Source organism: Mastigoproctus giganteus, chromosome 9 (assembly GCF_048544385.1).
Source record: "Mastigoproctus giganteus isolate SK-2022 chromosome 9, ASM4854438v1, whole genome shotgun sequence".
Classification (NCBI taxonomy): domain Eukaryota; kingdom Metazoa; phylum Arthropoda; class Arachnida; order Uropygi; family Thelyphonidae; genus Mastigoproctus; species Mastigoproctus giganteus.
Genome location: NC_143583.1, coordinates 96,357,262 through 96,380,674, shown reverse-complemented (window position 1 = coordinate 96,380,674; position 23,413 = coordinate 96,357,262). Strand labels below are relative to the sequence as shown.

Genomic DNA, 23,413 nt, shown 5'->3' with positions numbered 1-23,413 from the left:
GAAGAATGATGATATCCAGCTCAGGAGACCCTGGGTATGACAAAACCCATTTGCAGTAATAGACAGCTATTCTAGCTTATCCCAAAGATATTTCAGAATTCAGATCAAGAGTAAGCTGGTCTGACCAATTCTTCAATATTTTCCTCCTCAAACAAGATGGCCACACACTGGATGTCGCCATCTTGTCTGAAGAGGAAAAACATTGAAACAAAGAATCCATTTCCACAGAATCCCACTGCATAGGCAGTACAGAATTGCTCCAATTGTCAATGTAGGATACGAATCTGATGGTTCCAGAAACTACAATCAAAGCTCTAAATTATAAGTAACCCATACCATGACTCCTCCTTCTATACCTCGAAGTTCACTGTTGGGATAATTTAACCAGTACATAGCATTCCCTAGATATTCTTCAAATCTACACTCATCTCATTTTAACAGTGCAACTCATCACTCTACAAGATCTTTGTTCACCATCCAAGGGTCCAAAAAAAAAAGGGATATATACCAGTTCAAGTAATAATTGGTTTCCATGCATTAAATGAGAGTAAATAGAAAAGTAAGGTCTCCAATGTTTCATTTTAAGGCATATTCCAATTCGTGCATATAGCACCTATTGAATTATACAATATTGTATTCTGTTTGTCCATCTGCATGTAATAACTTGACACACAGTGGAAAGGTTTTCCTGAAATTTTATATTTGGCTATTTTAGAGAGATTTGTCAAACCATCCCAAATTTCATTAAAATAGATCAAATGTCATTAAATGCAGATAGTGTACGAATTTCGAAGATGTCGTATCACTCAGACATAAGGGATGCAGAATATAAATATAAGGAATACAATGTATACAGATAGGACAGTGTAGGGAGAGGGTTTATGCTCTTAGTGAAGAAGTATATTAAATCTAAGGTGACACGGATGCAATGCTGAGTCAGTTAGGTGTGACATCCACACCTATAACACTGGGAAAACAAGAGTTTGGCCTTATGACTGTGATGAGTATAACAAACAACTACACAGAGAAATAGAGTAGGCCAATATCTTTAATCTCTTTATCATCAGAATATCTTTAATGGAGGATTTTAACTTTCCAGACATTGACTGGAACTTGTCAGTTGGTCACTCACACACTAGCAACACTTTTGTGGATTTATCGGATAACTATTTTTGACAGCAGCATGTAAGAGAGAATAAAATACTCTTGATCTGATTATTAGCAATGATTCTTCATGCATTAAGAAGCTGCAAATAAAAAAACCCCAAGTGATCACAGTGTACTGATGTGGGATTTACTTCAAGACATAAAAACTGTCAAAGGTAAAGGGGAGAACTTTTGTTATTATAAGGTGATCACAGTAGTCTCAGACAGTTTTTAAATTCCATTAAGTGGGACCAACTGATGATGTGATGTGACCAATGGCAAATTCTAAATGGGAAGCATTCATAGAAGTAACAGTAGAAGCTACTAGGCTTTTCATAAAAACTAAGAAATACTGTTCGAGGCTTAGGTATCAGATGAACTGATGAGACTTGTGGCAGAGAAGAAAAATGCACGAGATGCATATAAATCTTATGGTAGATATAAACTAGTCTGTAATCAAGTAACAAAGGAGGTTAGGCAAACTAAGGCAGATTATGAGAAGTCTCTAGTAAGGAATGCAAAGAAAAGAAGCAAAAACTTCTTTACTTATATTAAAAGTACAGTAGAACTTCGATTGTCCATCACCCTATTTACTGTCAGTCTCTGTTAATCATCACTTAACTCCACTATGCTGTAATGCATTGTGATATTGGTGCCATGTGTCACTCAGTCTTTGTTTACAACTCACTGTATACAGTTGTACTTTAACCTCTTGTTTCGTATTTTAATAATTTTTATTTAGTAAACCCGCTGATATGAGAGAGTAACGTAAGCGAGTAGTGTTGGGATTATCACAAAAAATTGAAATAATCAATCGTCAAAAAAAAGGTGAAAGTGCTAGAAATATAGCATCAGTTTATGGAATAGGAAGAACAACAGTAAATGCTATAAAGCGTGATGCAGACAAAATTGAAAATCACATGTCGAAAATGAAAACTACTGACGGTAATGTTAAAAGTCATAACACAATGAAGCTTGTTAAAAATGAACAATTGGATAATGCAATGTTTTAGTTTGTTCAAAAACGTAGCCAAGGAATTCCTTGTCAGGACTTATAATAGTCGAAAAAACCATTGAAATCAATAAAAAACTAGGCAGAGCTCCTTCATTCAAAGCTAACATCGGATGGCTGGACAAAATTCAACATGGTATAGTTTTGCCATGGTAGTCAATCCAGGGTGAGAAGCTAAGGCAGATGATAGAGCTGCAATTTATGTTTATTGTGAAAAACTACAGAAGGAAATAGCTGACTGAAGTTTGGTTAAAGACCAAATATACAACTGCGATGAAACTGGCCTTAATTGGAAGGCCTCCTCAAAAGACACTGGCCTCAACGACTGAACATGTGGCACCAGGAAATAAGATGCAAAAAGATTGCATCACTATAATGGTATGTGCTAATGCCAGCAGTAGTCAAATTGCTTGGTTATTATAGAAAAGCCAAAAAAGCCTAGATCATTTAAAAATATTAATTTAAATGCTTTGTCGGTTAAATATTTCTCACAAAACAATGCATGGATGAGCCAAGATATATTTCATGACTGGTTTCATAAAATATTTGTATCATGTGTAAGATCACATTTGGCATCAAAAGGTTTACCACAATATGCAATGCTACTGATGAACGATGCACCTACTCATCCCATACACATATGTGATTTAAAAAGCGATGATGGAAAAATATCATACCACTTTCTACCAGCAAACGAGACATCTATCATTCAACCGATAGACCAAGGCATGATTGAGAATATGAACTGTCGTTATCGCAAAATGTTCATGCAAAAACTTGTTTCGACAGAAAGTAAATTAGATGTCATAGAGTTTTGGAAAAGCTACGCTATAAAAGATGCAATGATGCTCCAGTTCAAATTATACAAAGAAGCTGGAAAAAGTTGTGGACAGAAATATATTCAAGTGATTTCTGTATCACTTTCCAAAACCATTCCAAAAGAAACTGAAATTTTGCAGTTATGCTCGAATGTTCCTGGTTTTAAAAATATTTCGACGGAGGAAGTAAATGATTGGCTGGATATGGACAAAATGGACATTGGATGCGAAATTTTAGCTGACAATGACATTGTGCAAAGAGTGATGACAATTTCGGATGATTCTGAAATTGAAGAAAAAAAAGCTGCTGCTGATGAAACAAACATAATTAGCCACTGTGAAGGTGAAACTAAGTTGTCAAAGTGTTTTGAGTGGTTTGAGGTACAAGAAGAAGCAGATGCTACTCAAGTGTTACTTTTGCGTAAAATTCATAACGTTGCCTCCCAAAAGGCTCGAGGGGTAATGAAACAAAAGAAATTTAATTATGTAATATCGTTTTCTTTTAAATTTCTTTTAATGAGATTAGAACAAGGTTGTATGTATGTAATATTGTTTTCTTTTAAATTGTTTTATGACATTACTAGACCAATGTAAGTCAAAATATTAAAAATAGGTATGTATGTAGATATCTGTACTATGATTTTTTGATGACCTAGTAAAAAATAAATAATTAAAGTTTAATTAAATTTCATTAGGCTGTGTATTATGTAATAAAATAAACAAATTAGATGACCCAGTCCATTGTATGTATAATGTTTTTAATGTACATATTCTATTATCCATCTATTCGATTATCCATCATAGTCTCGGTCCCATACCCTGATGGACAATCGAAGTTCTACTGCAGAAGGAAGGGGTTGAATCACATTGGTCAACTTTATGTTGATGATCCTTCTTAGGTTGATAAAAAACTAAACAGGCATCAACATTCACATGCGAGGAATTATTTACGGAAGGGGATGCCAGACGTTTATCTAACAGGGAGTTAAATGATTTTGTGATAACTGAGAGGAGAGCGGAAGAGAAATTTTTTAATCTAAACATAAAAAAGGTGCCTGAGGTGGATGGGATCTATGCTGGATGGGATCAAGGGAGGCTGGTCGGTTGCTTGTTTATTTGGTGTTTAATGGCACATTGGCAACTAAGGCCATAATGTGCCAAATCAAAGCCTAAGGAAGCAGCAAAGGAGGTAAGCAAACCCGTATCCACAATAATGATTAGCATCTTTGGATTCAGGGGAAGTCCCTATGGACTGGAGACATGCGAATGTATCCCCAATTCACAAAGGAGGATCAAAAGGTGACATGAGTAATTACAGATCGGTTAGCTTAATTTCTGTTCCAGGGAAAATACTGGAGTCACTGGTTAAAGAAGTAATGCAGGACCATCCAGACAAAAATGCAATTATACTATAGTCTCAATGCAGATTTGTTACAGGTGATCTTCTAACCAATATGGTTGGATACTGTGATATTATGTAAAAAGGAACTAGATGAAAAAAATAATTTTGATATCATATACTTGGATTTCAGTAAGCTTTTGATACTGCTGCACATAAAAAAACTGCTGTACAAATTGGAGCAGTGTGGCATTAAGTGCAAGTTACTGATATGGATAAAGAGATGATTGAATGGTAGAGAATAGAGAGTGGTTATTAATGGACACTGTTCTTCATATTCTAATTTTAATAAAGGAGTCCCCTGTGGTTCAATGCTGGGCCCATTGTTGTTTTCTATATTTATTAATTAGATTGATGAAGGTATATCAGGCTTAATGTCTTAAGTTTCCAGATGAACAGAGGTTGACAAGGTGGTTAATGATAGTAATCCAGGTAAGTTAACAACAAGATCTAAAAAAATTAGGCTGATGGGCTGAGAAACGGCAATTGAAGTTTAAAGTTGACAAATTCAAAGTACTGCATTTGTCACCTCGCATTTGTCAATACCTCAGATTACTGCTAAAAATTAAACACAAAGGTGTTTCATTTTCAGCAGTAATCCCAGATTAATGTAACACACAATTAGTACGTTAATTTGGGATTACTATTACTCGGGATAGTGGAAAATGCAAAATACCTGGGAGTAATTGTGCAGTCTAATATGAAGTTCTCTGAGCATTGCAGACGTGCTGTCAGGACAGCTCATGGGCTTCAATCAATGATATACAGGAATTCTGCTAGCATGTATAAAGAGATGATTAACTCAATGTATAAGGCAATGGTTAGGTCATCTTGAGTACTGCATACAGGTCTGGAGACCTAATTTTAGGAATGATGTAGATCTGCTGTAGCAGGTGTAGAGAAGGGCAATGATACTGGTGAGGAGAACAAAAAGATGGTCTTACCAAGGAAGGCATCAGCAAATTGTGGTATCTGGAGGCTAAGCACCTGCAAGGTGATCTTATTGAGGTGTTTAAGGCTTTGAATGAATTCTTCATTTTACTGAGATTATATACTTGAGGAGGCATACATTCAAACTGAGGAAAGGTGTTTACAGGATTGAAGTGTGAAAGTTTGACTTCAACCAGCAGGTGATTGATTGTTAGAACAAACTTCCATCTGTTGTTGTTGTTGTTGTGGAAGTGGGTAGTTTGAACAAATTCAAGGAAGAACTAAAACTATTGGAAAAGATGAACAGGTAATGTTTGGTTGACGCTTTATAAGCATGTCATAACCAGTACTAGTACAGGATTCCTGTTCACCATTCTAGAGTCCAAGAACAAAGGGAAATAAACCACTTCAAGTTATAATTGGTTTCCATGGCATTAAAAGAAAGTAAATAGAAAAGTAAGGTCTCCAATATTTCATTTTTAGGCATGTTCACATATATGCATATAGCACCTAATGTGCACCTAATGTCCTAATGTGTAAGGTTATTAGGTGCTATATATGCATATAGCACCTAATAACCTTACACCCAATGGACAGATTTCCATGAAATTTTATACTTGACTCTTTTTGAGAGATTTGTCAAACCATCTCAAATTTCATTAAAACCTAACAAACAGAAATAATAATAATTATTTTTTTATACAAATCACCTAGGCTATCCATATATCATAGCTGAAGTGTTGAATATTATTTGTTGCCATGCTCTAACTGGAGGAATGAGTAACATGACAGATGCCCAGAAAACAAACGTTCTGAGTTATCATATATGAAGTGGCTGCTTTTGATGAAATTTTTTTATTTGCTAAGTACAGTGGATTCCGGTTATTTGGGCCACCGGTTAATCGGGGCAAATCTTAAAAAAAGAAACCATTTGAGAAAATAGCCAGGGTTTACTTCGCTTAATTGGGACAGCATGCCGTTTAATTGGGGCAGGAGACCGCAGCACTGGAGATTACCCTACAATTGTCTCCGAAGGTACCACGTGGTTCGGTCGAAATTCTGGAGGTCACAACCATAAAATAATAAAAACAATTAGCAGTCACCTGTTTATTGGGCTTTTCTGTTAGTGAAATTATCATAAATGGACAATAAACTCGATTTTACTGAATTTGCGGTAATACCGACAGCTGGAATTCTGTGGGTTATTATGGTGAAATGTGTTTACACTTCCATGAAATCTTCAATCGTATAAAAAAATTAATTTTCAGATCTTCTCTTCATTCCTATTTTTAAAGCTTTGTAACTCGTTACTCCGTTTGCACTTGCACATATTGTGTTACTTGCAATTTGTGTGTGCTGTGTTCTTTGTTATTGATTACTTATCTTTTTTTACTGTTTTAAATTTTAACCCCCACCCACAAATGTCAGTGAACAGAAATGTCAACTAGTTCATATGTACATATCACAGTACGTATTAATTATTCCGATTATCACGTATATTCTTCCGATTTTCACATATCATTTAATTTTTTTAATTGGTAAGGTAATAAAGGGTAAATTTGTGCTTAATATGTATATTGATAGCTTTTATAGCCTGTGGATAATATTCCTCCTATTTTCGCTAATTAGAATCGCTGTTTAATAGAATTAAAATTCAATTCACAAATGTGATCACAATGACCGGCACTTACTGCACATCGTATAGTGAACGGTACTTTACTATGTTGAGTTCGTCGTAATGTGATTTGATCATACAGTGAACCAATTGTAAAGGGGAGAGGGTACATTGTATTTTTAACTATTTACGTGAAACTTCAGATAATTGGGGCAGCCGCTTAATCGGGCCAAAATGCACTAGTCCCGATGTGTCCCAAATAACCGGAATGGACTGTATATAAATCATAAATTATTACTATTCACTTATTGTATTAATCATAGCTGAATCATAAATTACATGTTATCCTTCAACTATTACTAAAATCCAGGAGAAAATAAATAAAGTACATCAGAAAACTGTTGCTGCATGCTGTGATCTGAAGTACACGTTGCTATTCATTTATTTCATTAAATCACAGATCTGTGAAATATTTGTTGCATTTCAAGTTTTACTAAAAATCTAGGAGGAAATAAGTGTTACAAAACATTGAGTAAATATTATGTTCTAAGATATGTGCAGTGATGTGAAAATAACTACTTTTATGTTATTAGTTAATTAACTAGTAATTAATTAGTAACAAGATAATTAGTTATTTGCATTTCACTTCTATTAAACAGAGAAAAAGAAAAAATGCAGTTAAATTCAATTAATTTATATCAAATGTTCCTGAAATGTAACACAATGCATACATTACCCAAATTTTTAAAGGTTAGTAAAAACAAAAAAAAATATGCAATTACAAATGGACATGTAGTCAGTTTCTCAACATTAACATGAACGTTCAGCCTATTCGAAGACATTTTCAAAATCCTGTTACAAGAATGTGTAATGAACTGGTAACACCACTGCCACACTAATGCATATGCTCATTATTGTTAAGGAAATGTTTTCTTGCAGCTTTTCAATTGGATAATGAAACAAGCAAAAATTTGGAAATTTGAAATTACTAAATCAAAGGATGTTACAGTGTTTTTTTCAAATAAATCAGCCATCAATTCATAGTGTAAGTGACCATGCAAACTGATATAAAGAAATTAAGGTTGTTTTCTAATGTTTTTACACTTACATGACGACACTTTAATGTGTTCAGCTTCAAAAACATTAAATGTAGTGACTGACTTTCATGGACAACCAGACCATTCTTCATCTGCAAGTTTCTTTTCCCTTTCTCAAATAACCAATGCCTCTTGCAAATGCTGGTGCTTCCCTATACACGGCCATAATTTTTTGTGGATTTTTATTGGTGTCTAACCTTTAAACCATAATAATTGGTTGGCCATTTCTAATATATCACTGCACAGTTACATCCAAAAGGAAGTCAATCAGATCAGTTTCATCCAATTTTTTTTATCAAAGCCAATCAATCAGATTCTACAAAGTTATATTTCTATACTGGAAAGTGAATTTTTTTTAAAATATGTTAAATTTATTAAGGGAATACAGATAATGTTTCTTTAAGAAATTAAAGCCAGATTTTATTCTATAACAGTTTGTAGTGACTATATTCACTATTCTCCATTTAAATTTATCCACAGACTATGCTACTAAAATAACTTGAATTTCTATGGCACACCTATTTTTAACCTATCACACTGGAAACCTTATAATCAGACATTACATAATCTCATTTCCCCTCAAATTTAGCTTATGATCTGCAGCTCCACAATGAAACCAAAGGTTACAGAAATCTCTGGAAATAGTACACACATTGATGACCACTCTTGATTCAGCCTAAATTTCAAAGAGACAAGATTAATGACCATCCCTTAAGGAACAGTGTTTTTGACATGAGATCATTTGACTTTTGCCATTAGCATCATTAAAAAAAATAGCATCCTTATTCTTTTTCCACCTTTCACAACTTGATTACAAACAACCCTGAACAGTTCGCATTTGCATTATCATGCAACAAATGAATTAAACAGCATCTGATAATCAAACTGATAATCAAATTGCTTTGAAACTGAAACCTTCACATAAGTCTTACTGACAACCACCGATATCTGTCTAGACACTTCTATTGCTGTTGTTTTGAATATGGCTGTCAGGACTACTTCAATAGTATTACAAGAGCTTCCAAATACTTGGAGAGAATATCATATATAATAAATAAACATCGAAATAACATAATGCTTACTATCTGAATGTACTGCTTACCTATTACATCATCTTGTGATATACCCAAATATTCACCACGGATTGTGATTTTAGTTCCTGGTGGTCCTTCTTTTGGAGAAAGGCCAGTGACTTTAGGAGGCTCTCCACCAGGCATTGTTGACGTTTTTTTTCTAATGAAAAAATAAAGAAATACTATAAGTTTTTTATATATTATTTATACATTGAATATGTTATGTTACAATATAACAGATGCGACTAATTTATGTGCTATACCACTAAGGATTTACTTCAGGACCTACTTCCAAAACAGAAATGAGGAGAATAAAGAGAGATATAAAACTACAAAGGAGGAAAAGAGAGTAGTCAACAAGGAAAGAAGGCAATGGCTGGAAGAATGGAGCAAAACATTAAAACAAGATATCGATGGTAATAAAAAGATGATGTATGGCATGTCCAGGAATAGAAGAGATTGCGAGCAGAGCAAACGTCTGATTGATGAGAATAAGAACCTGATAACCAGGGATGAAAAGATAAGAGAAACATGGAAGTATTTCGATAATCTGTTGAACGTGCAGGATAGCCAGGAAAAGGGATGAAGGCAGCATGACCACAAAAGAGGGGATGAGGGAGAAGATACAGAGAGAGAACAGACAGACATGACAGAGTGATATGGTGCATGCATGGAAAAACATCAAGACAAGTAAATCTGCTAGTATGGATGAGATAACCAGAGAGATGCTGAAAGCCACAGGCAAAGCTCTACACCAACAGAGTGATCAAAGTAAGAACAGTGGTTGGATTGACAGAGAGCTTCGAAATAATTTCAGGTTTGGAACAACGAGCCATCCTGTCACCACTACTATTCATAGCTGTCATGAATGATGTGCAATGTAAAGTTGAAGAACAACTTGGATAAGATCAGATGAAAGTGATGCTCTTTGCAGATGACCTTTGCATATGGGGAGAGAACAGGGAACAAGTGCAATGGCAAGTTGATGCGTGGACTAGTATGGCCAAAGAATTTGGACTGGTTTTCAATCAGGAGAAGAGTGAAGTAATGGTTCTAAAGAGGAGTGGTGAGCATGATGGATACATTGCAATGGAAGGGTTAACATTTTGAAAATGGTTAACAACTTCAAGTATCTAGAAAGTACCATCACAAAGACTGGAGGGATTGGTGAAGAAATAAGCAGAAGAATTCAAGCTGGCGTGAATTTCTATAGACAGACAGGAGATCTGATTTGGAACAGGAACACACCACTGAAGTGTAAGAAGGCCAGATCTACTGCATACCAATTGTGACATATGCATCTGAAACTTGGACTATGTGGAAAAAGGATGAATGCAGGAGGCAGAAACAAGGTTTGTGAGGAGCATAGCCAGAAAGACAAGATGTGACAAAATTAGGAATGTTATTAGGGATAGAATACAGGTAGAGAGGCTCCGGAGTAGCATTGAAAGGTCCTGCTTGAGATGGTTTGGACATGTCAAGAGGATGAATGAGAGGCATTTGCCAAAAATGTTTGATTTGCAATTAAAGGACAAAAGTCCAAGGGGGAACCAAGAATGAGGTGGAGGGATATGATAAAGACTGATGTGATTAAGAGAGGAGGAAACTGGAGTGAAATCAATGAAAGAGAGAAGTTAGCATTAGCTAACTTCTCTCTTTCATCAGCCAACCCCCATCAGCCAAAACAAAAAAAAAACACATACATCCCCTTCTCATTTCACCCATCGACTCACTCCAAATGTTTGTCTAGTTCTTCCTTGAATCTGTTTACGCTATCAACTTCTACGACAAATGAAAGTTTGTTCCAGCAATCAACCACCCACTGGCTAAAGGCAAACTTCCGCACATCTATCTTACAAATGTCTTTCCTCAATTTGAATTTATGCCCTCTCAGGCGATTATTCTGAGCAACACGAAGAATCCCATCAGCATTGAGCATGCTCAAACCATTCAAGACTTTATACACTACCTCCAATAAGTACTGCATCACTAATAGAGAAGATTATTCTCAGAGGGCCCACCACCACCCAAACAGCACCATTTCAAGGCTTGTTGGCCTATCATGTGCAGGTACTCTGGTGTTGCAATTATGCCAACCCAGTTGTGAAGTTAATTCTACAATATGAGAGATGCCAAAAAACAACAGAATAATACTGTAATAAAATATAAATGCACAAGGCATAATATGATATGAGCGTGAAATAACTATAAAATATCAGTATAAATACAATGATAATTTATAGTTACAATATGAGACGCCTATACAGGGTGTCTTAAAAATACATGGCATAACTTCAGGAATGAGTTAACCCCGGGGACTCACATCTGGTGAGTATGGGCTTGGCACACCCAGGGTCCTGAGCTGGATATCATCATTCTTCTCTTTCTTGGTGATTCCCTTCTACTTTTGACTCTCTCTCTCTTAGGGTAACTTGGGAATTTTTTTTTTTTTTTTCCTGGTGCAGCATAAGCCTCAGGCTTCCTTGCACCATATGGGTATTAATAACAATAATAATAATATACAGACAATAAAAATATTTTATATCAACACAGTTCCGGAAATGCTTGGTTTCCGAGTTTTGAAGGTAGTAGTAGTAGTAGTGGCATGTGATGCAAGAAAGCAAATGTATGAGCTTATGCAGCATCAGCCAAAAAAAAAAAAAAATCACACCATTCCCTCCAAATGCCTGTCCAGTTCCTCCTTAAATTTATTCAACCTATCAACTTCCACAACGACAGAAGGAAGTTTGTTCCAGCAATTAACCACCCGCTGGCTAAAAGCAAATTTCCGCACATCTATTCTACATCTGTCTTTTCTTAATTTGAATTTATGCCCCCTTAGGTTCGTAATCTGAACAAGTGGAAGGATCCCATCAGAATTCAGCATGCTCAACCCATTCAAGGCCTTATATACCTCAATCAGATCACCGCGCAGGTGCCTAGTCTCCAGCCACTGCAATTTGCAGAACTTAAGCCTCTCTTGGTAAGAGGATCCCTTCATTCCCCTCACCAATCTTGTTGCCCTTCTCTGTACACGCTCAAGTAAATCTACATCCTTCCTAAAATGAGGCCTCCAGACCTGTACGCAATACTCAAGGTGTGGCCTGACCATTGCCTTATACAGAGGGATAATCACCTCCTTTTCCCTGCTAGCAAAATTCCTATATATCATTGACAAAACCCCATGACCTGCCCTGGCAGCCTGTCTGCATGCTCAGAAAACTTCATATCTGCCTGCACAATTACTCCCAGGTCTTTTTCATTTTCTACCACCTTAAGTGTAGTACCACACAGTTGGTACGTTTCTCTGGGGTTACTTCTACCCATATGTAGTACTTTACATTTGTCAAGGTTAAACTTCAGTTGCCACTTCTTAGCCCATATGCCCAAATTATCTAGATGCTGTTGCAGTAGCACACTGCCATTACTGTCATTAACAACCCTGCCAACCTTTGTATCATCTGCAAACTTTGACATTAAGCCTGATATACCTTCATCAATATCATTGATAAATATACAAAACAACAGTGGACCTAACACCGAACCCTGTGGGACTCCACTAATAACATTAGTCCAAGAAGAGCAGCACCCATTGATTACCATCCTCTGTCTTCTAGCACTTAACCATCCTTTTATCCATTGTAGCAACTTACCCTTAATACCATTCTGCTCCAATTTGTACAACAGTCTTCCATGCGCAACAGTGTCAAAAGCTTTCCTGAAATCCAAATATATGATATCAAAATTATTTTTCGCATCCAGTTCCTTTGTAACCACATCATAATATCCTATCAAATTTGTCAGACAAGACTTTCCCTTAACTGTCATAGGTCTGTCTATGACACTTAACTGTTCACATCACCTTATATTAATTGTTCAAAATGTTCACCTTCTGCCTGAATACAGGCCTCACATCAACGTCTCATGGATTCGCAAAGACAATGCCAAATTCCTGGCATGTTTCGTATTGTCTCACAACCTGCCACAATTGCATGTGGATTTTCCTCAGCCCATACATGCTGATTGTGAAAGTTTTGGATTCTGTCTCGTGTGAACTGTGCTTCATCTGTGAATATCACTAAGGCAGGAAAGTGAGGAGTTGTACCCCCCCTCTGCAAGAACCACTGGCAGAACATTACTCGCGCAGGGTAAGCTGCTGGTGACAAGGCCTGTACCCATTCCAGATGGTAAGGATACAGTTGGTGTTCTCGCAACACTCTCCAAATATTCGAACGTTGAACAGCCAGTTGCATTGCTATTCTATGTGTGCTGATTCCAGGAGTGGCATGCAGAACATCCAAAATCTCCTCCTCTACTTCAGGAGTCGTAGATCTTGGTCGTCCTCTGTCGGCAGCACGAGGTGTAACGGTCCCATGTTCACAAAGGTGGCGATAGATACCGTCAAATGTTTTCCTGTCTGGACATCTTTGTTCTGGGAACCTTTCGTGGTACAACCGACAAGCCTCAAGAGCATTGCCGTCCGCCAAACCGTACATAAAATGAATATCCGCTTGCTCCTGATTTGAGTACATGGTCGGAATGGAAAACCACCAGATTCTGTCAGTACCTTGTGATGAAGGAAATCACCTGTGGGAGATAAGACATTCCGGTTAATAACTCGGGAACCAAGCATTTCCGGAACAATGTTGATTTAAAATATTTTTATTGTCTACATATGAGGAACTCATTCCTGAAGTTATGCCATGTATTTTTGAGACACCCTGTATATATAGTTACAATATGAGATACAATTAAATCGATGCCTTTATACTATGAATGTAGTTTATTTTTATAAACTAACTATGGTGTATTTCACGCTCATATCGTATTATGCCTTGTGCATTTATATTTTATTACAGAATTATTCTGTACACCTTTTGGCATCTCTAATATTGTAGAATAAACATCACAACTGGGTTGGCATGACTGCAACACCAGGGTATCTGCTCACTGACCGATGATAGTCCAACAGCTGGACTATCTATCATCAAGCAAGACTATCATCATAAAGCAAATTTCTGCCCATCTATTCTTCAACCGTGATGCCTCATTTTGAATTTAAGCGCATAATCTGAGAAGAGGCCATCAGCATTAAACTTGCTCAAATCATTTAAAGGCTTAAACACTTCAACCAGATCACCTAGCAGGTGACTAGCATCCACACATTGCAATTTGCAGAACTGAAGCCATTCTTGGTAAGAGAACCCCTTTCTTCCCCTTGCCAATCTCATTGACCTTGTCTGTACTCATTCCAGCTGCTCTAAATCCTTCCTAAAATGAGACTTCCACACCTATATGCATTTTCAAGGTGTAGCTTGACCATTGATATACACAATGGTATAATCACCTCCTTATCCCTGATATAAAAATTGCTGTATGTCATTGACAAAACCACATAAGCTACCCATAGGTCTTTTTCAATCTCAACGGAGTGCAGTACCACACAGTTGGTAGATTACTCTGGGGTTACTGCTACCCATATACAGTCCTTTACATTTGTCAATGTAAACTTCAGGTGTCACTGCTCAGCCCATCTGCCTAACTTTTCTAGATTCTGTTGCTGCAGCAGCAACAGCATACTGTCATTAACAATCCTGCCAACCATTTTATCATCTGCAAAATTAAACGTTATGCCTGATATACCTTCATCCATATCATTGATAAATATAGAAAACAACAATGGGGCCCAACACCGAACCCTGGGAGACTCCAATAATACAATTAGTCCATGAACAGCAGCATCCATTGATTACCACTCTGTCTTCTCCCACTCAACCATCGCTTTATCCATAACAGCTACTTGCCCTTAATGCCACACAGCTCCAATTTGGACAGAAGTCTATTATGTGCAACAGTATCAAACGATTTCCTGAAATCAAGGTATATGACAACAAAATTATTTTTTGCATCCAGTTCCTTTGTGACTACATCATTGTATCCATTCAAATTGGCCAGACAAGATTTCCCCTTAAAACCCCCATGCTGTGTCTGAACTATAACTGCAGTCTTGTCTAGATGATCCTGCATTACTTCTTTAACAAGTGAACTCCATTATTTTCCCCAGAAAAGAAGTTAAACTAACAGGTCTGTAATTATTCGTGTCACCTTTTGATCCCCTTTGTGAATTGGGAATACATCTGCAAAACCAAGGATGCTCTAATAATTATGGCTAAGGGTTTTCTTACTTCCTTTGCTGCCTTCCTAAATATAATTGGACAGATCCTATCCACCCCAGGTACCTTTCTTATGTTTATCAACAATTTCTCTTCCATTTTCTACTCAGTTATTACAAAATCATTTAGCTCCCTGTTAGAGTTTGATAAACTTCTGCCTTCCATTTCCCTAGAGAGTTCCTCATGTGTGAATGTAGATGCAAAATACACATTCAGTTTGTCAGCTATCTGAGCAGGATCATCAACAGTCAAACCATCGATATCAAGTGAACCAATCTGATTCAACTCCTTCCATCTAGAGTTTACATAAATAAAAAAGTTGTTGCTATTTTTCTTTGCATTCTTTGCCAAAGATTTCTTGTAATCATGCCTAACCTCCATTGTGACGTGATTAAAAACTAGCTTATATTACCATATGCTTCTGTATTGCATGATTTTTAAATTTAAATTTAAAAGGCATGCTGCTGCAACAGGATCTGGAAAAGTTGAGCAGATGGGCTGATAAGTGGGGCACCTCTGTAGCCAGGTGGGCAGGAGCAATAGTGCGTAGCACACTCTTCTTGATTAGACTGGGGTTCGAGCCCGTGACCACCAAATACGGAGGATGCGGAAAGGTCAGGGAATGACCACCGCATATCGCCGGAGCAATATGGCCTTAGTTGCTAATGCTCCCAAAAACCAAATAACAACAACAACTGATAAGTGGCAACTGAAGTTTAACATTAACAAATGCAAAGTACTGCATATGGGTATCAGGAACCCCAGAGAAATGTACCAAGTCGGTGATGTTACACTCAGGGTAGTGGAGAATGAAAGAGACCTGAGGGTTATTGTGCAGTCAGATATGCAGTTTTCTGAGCAGTGCAGACAGGCTGCCAGAGTAGGTCATGGGGTCTTCTCAATGATATACAGCAATTTTGCGAGCAGGAATAAGGAGGTGATTATCCCCTTGTATAAGGCAATGGTCAGGCCACACCTTGAGTACAGGTCTGGAAGCCTCATTTTTGGAAGGATGCAGAGTTGCTAGAAAAAGTACAGAGGTGGGCAACAAGGCTGGTGAGGGGAACAAAGGGGTCCTTATGAAGAAAGGTTAAGTTCTACAAATTGCATCGTCCACAGACTAGGCATCTGCGAGGTGGTCTGATTGAGGTGTATAAGTCCTTGAATGGATTGAGCAGGCTCAATGCTGATGGGATTCTTCCTCTTGCTCAGATTACAAATGAGGGGGCATAGATTCAAACTGAGGAAAGACAGTTGTAGAAAATATGTGCAGAAATTTGCCTTTAGCCAGCGGGTAGTTGATTGCTGGAACAAACTTCCACCTGTTGTTGTGGAAGTTGATAGCTTAAAGAAATTCAAGGCAGTACTAGATAAACATTTGGATCAAATGGATCAGTGAAGTGGGAAGGACAGTTTTTTTTTTTTTTTTTTTGGCTGATGCTGTATAAGCTTGCTTTCTTGCATCATGTCCTAATGCTAAGGGACTAGCTTATATCTACCATATGCTTCTGCATTACATGATATTTAAATTTAAAAATCAGGTTAATCAGGGAGCAACTGCTCATTATTTTTAAATGAATAATAATAATCTACAAATAATAATCTGCATAGAATAGATGTGCAGAAATTTGCATTTAGCCAGCAAGTGGTTGATTACTAGAACAATCTTCCATCAGCTGTTGTGGAAGTTGATAGCTGAAATAAATTTCAGGACAGAAGTAGACAAACTGATGTGGTATAGGCTAGCAGTGGCATCATATGCCACTGCTAATACCAATCTTCAATGGCCTTGGTAAAGATCTGCATGCATTTTTTTTTTCCCATAGCACCATGCAAATTTCATCAGATGTATCACCAGAAGCCATTCTTTTCATTATTTTCAAAAATAATGTAAATTCCCATCAATCATCAGTGCTATACAGCCAATGAAACTCTGACTGAAACAGAAGGTATCAGCCATATAAGTCTGACATGGCTCTTAAAAAACCTAGTGGTGTTGAACATATACAACTAAAGTGGCAATCAATGTGTTAAATAACCAAAAAGCTAAATAGTCTTCTGATATTGGAAAGATCAAATACCTTATATAAAAACCAGCTTAATCAGATTGATATCTGATTAAGGGCAGTGACTCTTCATGCTTAAGAATCTACAAATAAAAAAAATCACTAGGAGACAGTGATTATAGTGTATTGATATAGAACTTATTTAAAGATGTAACCACTGTTAATGGCAGAGGGAAGAGCTTTTGCTTAAGTAAAGGCGACAAGGTGGTCTCAGACAGTTCTTAAATTCTATGTAGTGTGACCATCTGATGATATTACCCTCCTTTTCTAGCAGGGATAAGGAGGTGATGGTCAGGCCACACCTTGAGTACTGTATACAGGTCTGGAAGCCTCATTTTAAGAAGGATGTAGAGCTGTTGGAACGAGTACAGAGAAGGGCAACAAGATTAGTGAATGGAACAAAGGGTTGCTCTTATGAAGAAAGGCTTAAATTTTGCAAATTACAGTGTCTGGAGACTAGGAACCTGCGAGGTGATCTGATTGAGGTGTATAAAGTCTTGAATGGTTTGAGCATGCTCAATGCTGATGGGATTCTTCCTCTTGCACAGAATAATCACCTGAGAGGGCATAAATTCAAATTGAGGAAAGACAGATGTAGGACAGATGTGCAGAAGTTTGCCTTTAGCCAGTAGGTAGTTGGTTAGTGGAATAGATTTCCATCCTTTGTTGTGGAAGTTGATAGCCTAAATAAATTTAAGGCTGAGCTGGACAGGTATTTGGAACGAATGGAGGGGTGAAATGGGAGTGGTTTTTTTTTTTTTGGTTGTTACTGCATAAGCTTGCTTTCTTGCATCATATGCCTCTACTAATGCTAATGCTAACAGAATTCTAAATGGGAAGCATTCAGAGAAGCAATCATTGAAACTACTAATGATTTTATACCAATTAAGAGATGCTATTCAAGGCTTAGATCTAAATGGATGTCAGATGAACTGATGAGGCTCATAACAGAGAAGAAAAACATTGGATACATATAAAGTGATAGAGATAGTCAACTGATAGAAAGGCTATAGAACATATAAACTAGTCTGCGGTCAAGTCACAAAGGAGGTTAGGCAATCTAAGGCAGATTATGACAAGTCTGTCAAAAAATGCAAAGAAAAGCAGCAAAGACTTCTTTACATATATAAATAATAGAAAGAAAATAATGAATCACGTTGGCCCAATAGATGTGAATAGGTTAACTATTGATAATCCTGCTCAGGTAGTTAACAAACTCAATAGGTATTTCTTTTCCACAAAATCATTTGGCTCCCTATCAGAGTTTGATGAATTTTACATCCCCTTCCCTAAGTAATTCCTCATGTGTGAATGTAGATGCAAAATACCTATTCAGTTTGTCAGAAACCTGAACAGGACCATCAACAGTTTAACCATCAACATCAAATGGACCAATGTGATCCAACCCTTGTAAGCAAATCCCAGGACTTGAAGTAAATTTCAGAACTGCACAAAATTAACCGTATGCCCCTGGTATTTCCATGATGCAGTGTACCTATGTGTAAAAGATAAACATGAATCATCAAGCAGGCCCTATTATATTTTATGGATACCCTCCTACAGTAATAAGCAACATTCACTGTGCATGTAGAGAATGAACTTCTGCTGCATGCATTCAAATAAAAACATTTATAATGAAAATATATTTTTTTGGAACTTTCATTGTAGTATTAATATTAAAATTTAAAAAAAATAATTATGCAAGGAAGCAAAGCTTTTGAAACATCTGTCAAAAAAAAAATTGTATATAACTGCACATAATAAAAATAACATATCAGGTAGCTCCATCAGGTGGGCAAGTAACCCTATGGATGATTAGCTGATGCATACCAGATAGCTCCATGTGATTATCACATGAAGCTACCTGATATGCATCAGCTAATCATCCATAGGGTTACTTGCCCATTTTCGAACATTATCAAATACTGATGATGTTAAGTGTATACACTATAATTTTATCATGTTCTATTTATTAATCATGAATTTTAACCATTCTTATTGAATGTACAATCACAATAAATACTCATTTTAATGGACTCCAATTTAATGGAAGACTTGGGAAATAATGGACATTATATCCACTGAAGGAGGCTGTTCATCCATATGGGACCACGTGATGTGACTGCCTCAGTCTGATGGTATTTACCACCAGTTAAAATATTTTCACAATTAAAGCAGAGTATCGGGGAACCATGATTTTCCTCACCATCACTTTTCATCAGCCTACTGGGCATTTCAGACATCAGACCTTCCAAAATGGATACTCCAGTGCTCTTAAGAGTTTGAATAAGCTTTACTCAGCTACCACATGCTACAGAAAAATTTAAAGCTCTTCTACTTCATACAATTAGGGTTCTTAGGGTTTTACCAGCTTACTGTCTGGTAAAAAAATTGGGAAAATAATAGACAAGTAAATGTCCAGTATTTCCTTAATGTGTTTGTGTAAATCTTGTAATTCTGTACAATTGTTTGGTTTTTTTTTTTTTTAGGAGCATTAGCAACTAAGGCCATATTGCTCTGGGGATATGCGGTGGTCATTCCCTGACCTTTCCACATCTGGTGATCACGAATTCTGTACAACCCGTAAATTTTGCCAGAATTCTTGCTGTTTAAGCATAAACATATTCTATGATCTTTATTTATTTTTGCAAAGTCAGAATGAAAAAGTTTATACTGTTTAAATGAAATTAAATTTCTATCGACAAATGAACTAACAGTTTCCTCACACTGAATCTGTAAGTTGCCTTTATTTTTTGTTGTTGTTTTAATATAGCTCTCAATTGTTTGGATATTAAAGATGATTTCTTTCTTAAAAAAAAAAAGTGGTAAATGCTGTGCAATCAAGTTTAAATTACAAGTTGTAGATTATTATTTGAAATAAGTTTAAATTTATTATTATTATTATTATTAATAACCATATGGTGCAAGGAAGCCTGAGGTTTATGCTGCACCGGCCAAAAAAAAAAAATTTCCCTATTACCCTGAAAGACAGAGAAGTAGAAAGGAATCACCAAGAAAGAGAAAAATGATGATATTCAGCTCAAGACCCTGGGTGTGCCAAGCCCATACTCACCAGATGTGAGCCCCTGGGGTATTTCTTACTATAATCTACCCCACCCCTTCCAATGTCAACTCTCCTTGCCTTTTTTTGTCAACTCTCATTGCAAGTATCGGGTATTTTAATGGAAACCATCCAGCAAGCCTACCTGCTTTGAAGTAATTGATGCTAATGCACAAAACTGCAAGTTGCAGTTATGTACAACTGATAGTAGTCCAGTCTACTGAGGTCATCTTGCAATCCTACATACAATGTGCAGCAATATTTAATTTTTTTTTTTTTTTTTTTTTTCGTAGAACAGCACTTCTTCATAAAATCTGAAGATTTTGTAGATTATGCAGTTTATCAAAAATTTTGGCTAATCCAATTTGCCAATAAAATAAAACTGTTCCCCTAAAATCAATTCCCCTATAAAATAAAACTGCCATATTAAAACCACCCAAGAATGTCCTAATTAACCTGCATGTATTATGTCCATAAATTGTATGTGTTCTCTGGTTTATCTGCCTATTTTTCTAGAAGAGTTTCTGTGAGGGAGGGACCATGTCAACTTCATGTAAACAATGGAATTAGAACTCCTTAAAAAAAAAAAAAAAAAAAAAAGTCATATTCGAGCCACCCAAGACCAAATTTATAAGTATTATGTCGATAATACACGTGGGTATTATGCCCATAAATTGATGTTCTCTAGTCAAACTTCTTGTTCATCAAGCTTCTACACAATTTAGTACTAATTTTTTAAAGCTGTTTTTGATGGTCTGAGATTTACCCTCTAGTCCATTGTTTTACAATATTATTTTATCTATTAACTATTATTATATATTATTTATTTATTATTATCTATTAACTATATTATTATCTATTATTCATTTATTATTATATATTAACTATATCATTATCTATTATTCATTTATTATTGTTATATATTAACTATATCATTATCTATTATTCATTCATTATTATTGTTATCTATTAACTATATTATTTTAGCACAAACTTTTCAGTTTCAGTTAAGATATATAATTAAGATATTTGATAGAGAGCTATTAAGTCGATGATTACTATATTCTATTATATTATGAAATCAACAGGGATTACCTTTATTTTTGATATAGGATGCTTCTTTTCCAACCAACTCTCCTAGTCCAACGCACTAACAATTCTTTGTGAAGGCACTATAAATTTTATAAAAAATGTGAAACATCTTCCCCACTGTCAGAACAGTAGGGTTCCAGACCCCTCGGTCTCAGACTAAAACTTTTTGAAGTGACATGTTCACATGTCGCTTCAAAAAGTTTTAGTCCGACTTAAGGAATGAAGAGAATAATCGCTCCATATTCATTAAGCTTTTTAGACCTCTAAATTTTAATTTGAATGTCAATCTACAGGAACGAAGAGAATAATTGTTCCATATTCATTAAGCTTTTTAGACCTTTAAATTTTAATTTCAACCTACGTAATGTTTTCCTTGCTGGCAGAGGTATGGTGTTTGTAGACAGAAGTTGGGTTGAGTGCTCAATATTGAGACCAAGGGGTCTGGAACACTACTGTTCTGACAGTCAGGAAGATGTTTCACATTTTTTATAAAATTTATATCGTCTTCACAAAGAATTGTTAGTGTGTTGGACTAGGAGAGTTGGTTGGAAAAGAAGCATCCTATATCAAAAATAAAGGTAATCCCTGTTGATTTCATAATAATTAAGATATATAATAAGGGCAAAACTACCATAATGTCAGGTCTACAACAGCATATGAGAAGGGGAAAAATCTGAATTGGGGGACAGTATATTATTTATTCAACAACCCTGAATGTCATTATTTATCGTATTCTAACTTAAAATTATGGTAAAATCCAGAACAATGTACACCCTCTAACATGGCGGCAAGCGAAACAGTGATTGACAAGTTATGACTCCCATATCTCGACAGACGGATAGGAACAAAGCAGTGATTGGCAGGTGCCACTGCTTTCCCCGCCCACTGTCCTCCCAGGTTGATATGCCTAGGGGTTTCCCCCCCCCACACACACACTTGCCTCTGATTTTAAATCGGGAACTCGTTTTACGATTTTAAAACAGCGGGATGGGAGAGGGATAAACACCCTACCTAAGCTAAGCACCCCACATCCTCGACGACACATAACAAACAGAAAGGGGAGATGCCTTCACCTGTCAATCACCGCTGTCTTCCTTTCTTTCATTGAAGTACCTGCCAGTGTAGTGTACACTATACGGGAGTTCAGCCAAAATGATATCCGATAGACTGAAATGAAGTCAATCCAGGCTTTTCTGTTACGTTTTATACCTTATTACTATATTCGACTATTCAATTACAGTATTTGAGTTATGCGTTATTACTATACTCGACTACTAACATGTAGGTTAGTGCAAAAATATCATTTTAACGTAGCCATCTACCAAAGTAGTTAAATGAATTAATTAAATTGGCATCGTTTTGGTTATCTCATATTGTAAATGCCTACCTCGTAGCATGAGGCCTATGCCCTTAAATAATTTATAGTACTGTATACTCGACTACTTAGGAAAAAGATATATGAATGGTGAAGTGAGAGGGGTACCTGTAATGGGTGTGTCTCACAAAGGATATTCATTCATTGTTCAAGAGATCCGCACATTACTGACACCACTAATACTTTTTATGGTTATTACTGTTGTTTGAGACAAAAATTAAAATAACCACAAGGCCTGTTCATAATGCTATCTGAAAGGAATTCTGCAGTAATAATAAGTAATATGAAGTTTCCAATTATCTTAGCAATACAAAATAGTTCGTATTATTTTTATTAGTAAATTAAGAAACGGGAAACCATATGACGACCGTATAAATCACACATCAATGTCAAAAAACTTCGGGATTGAAAAAATTACAAAAAGAAACATGAACAGCACACATGGACGAACTTTTGGATTACGACTTCAGGTGTTCTGTTGTCACTAGATGGAGCCAAAAAACGCTTATTAATGTGCTATAATCCATCGTAAAACGCATGACAAATTAAAGTACAT

General features: G+C 36.3%; 1 protein-coding gene across 1 annotated transcript in view; it reads right to left on the bottom strand.

The window, feature by feature from the left end:
* The window catches only part of Sec5 (exocyst complex component secretory 5), a 444,876-nt gene extending 422,286 nt beyond the window's left edge, over nt 1-22,590 (bottom strand). The window contains exons 1-2 of the mRNA XM_090380740.1: nt 22,556-22,590; nt 9,120-9,250 (exon numbers count right to left, since the gene is read on the bottom strand). Of these exons, the coding sequence (XP_090236866.1) occupies nt 9,120-9,250; nt 22,556-22,587 (163 nt within the window). The 5' untranslated portion in view covers nt 22,588-22,590. The remainder of the gene's footprint in view (nt 1-9,119; nt 9,251-22,555) is intronic.
* Between the last annotated feature and the right edge of the window lie 823 nt (nt 22,591-23,413).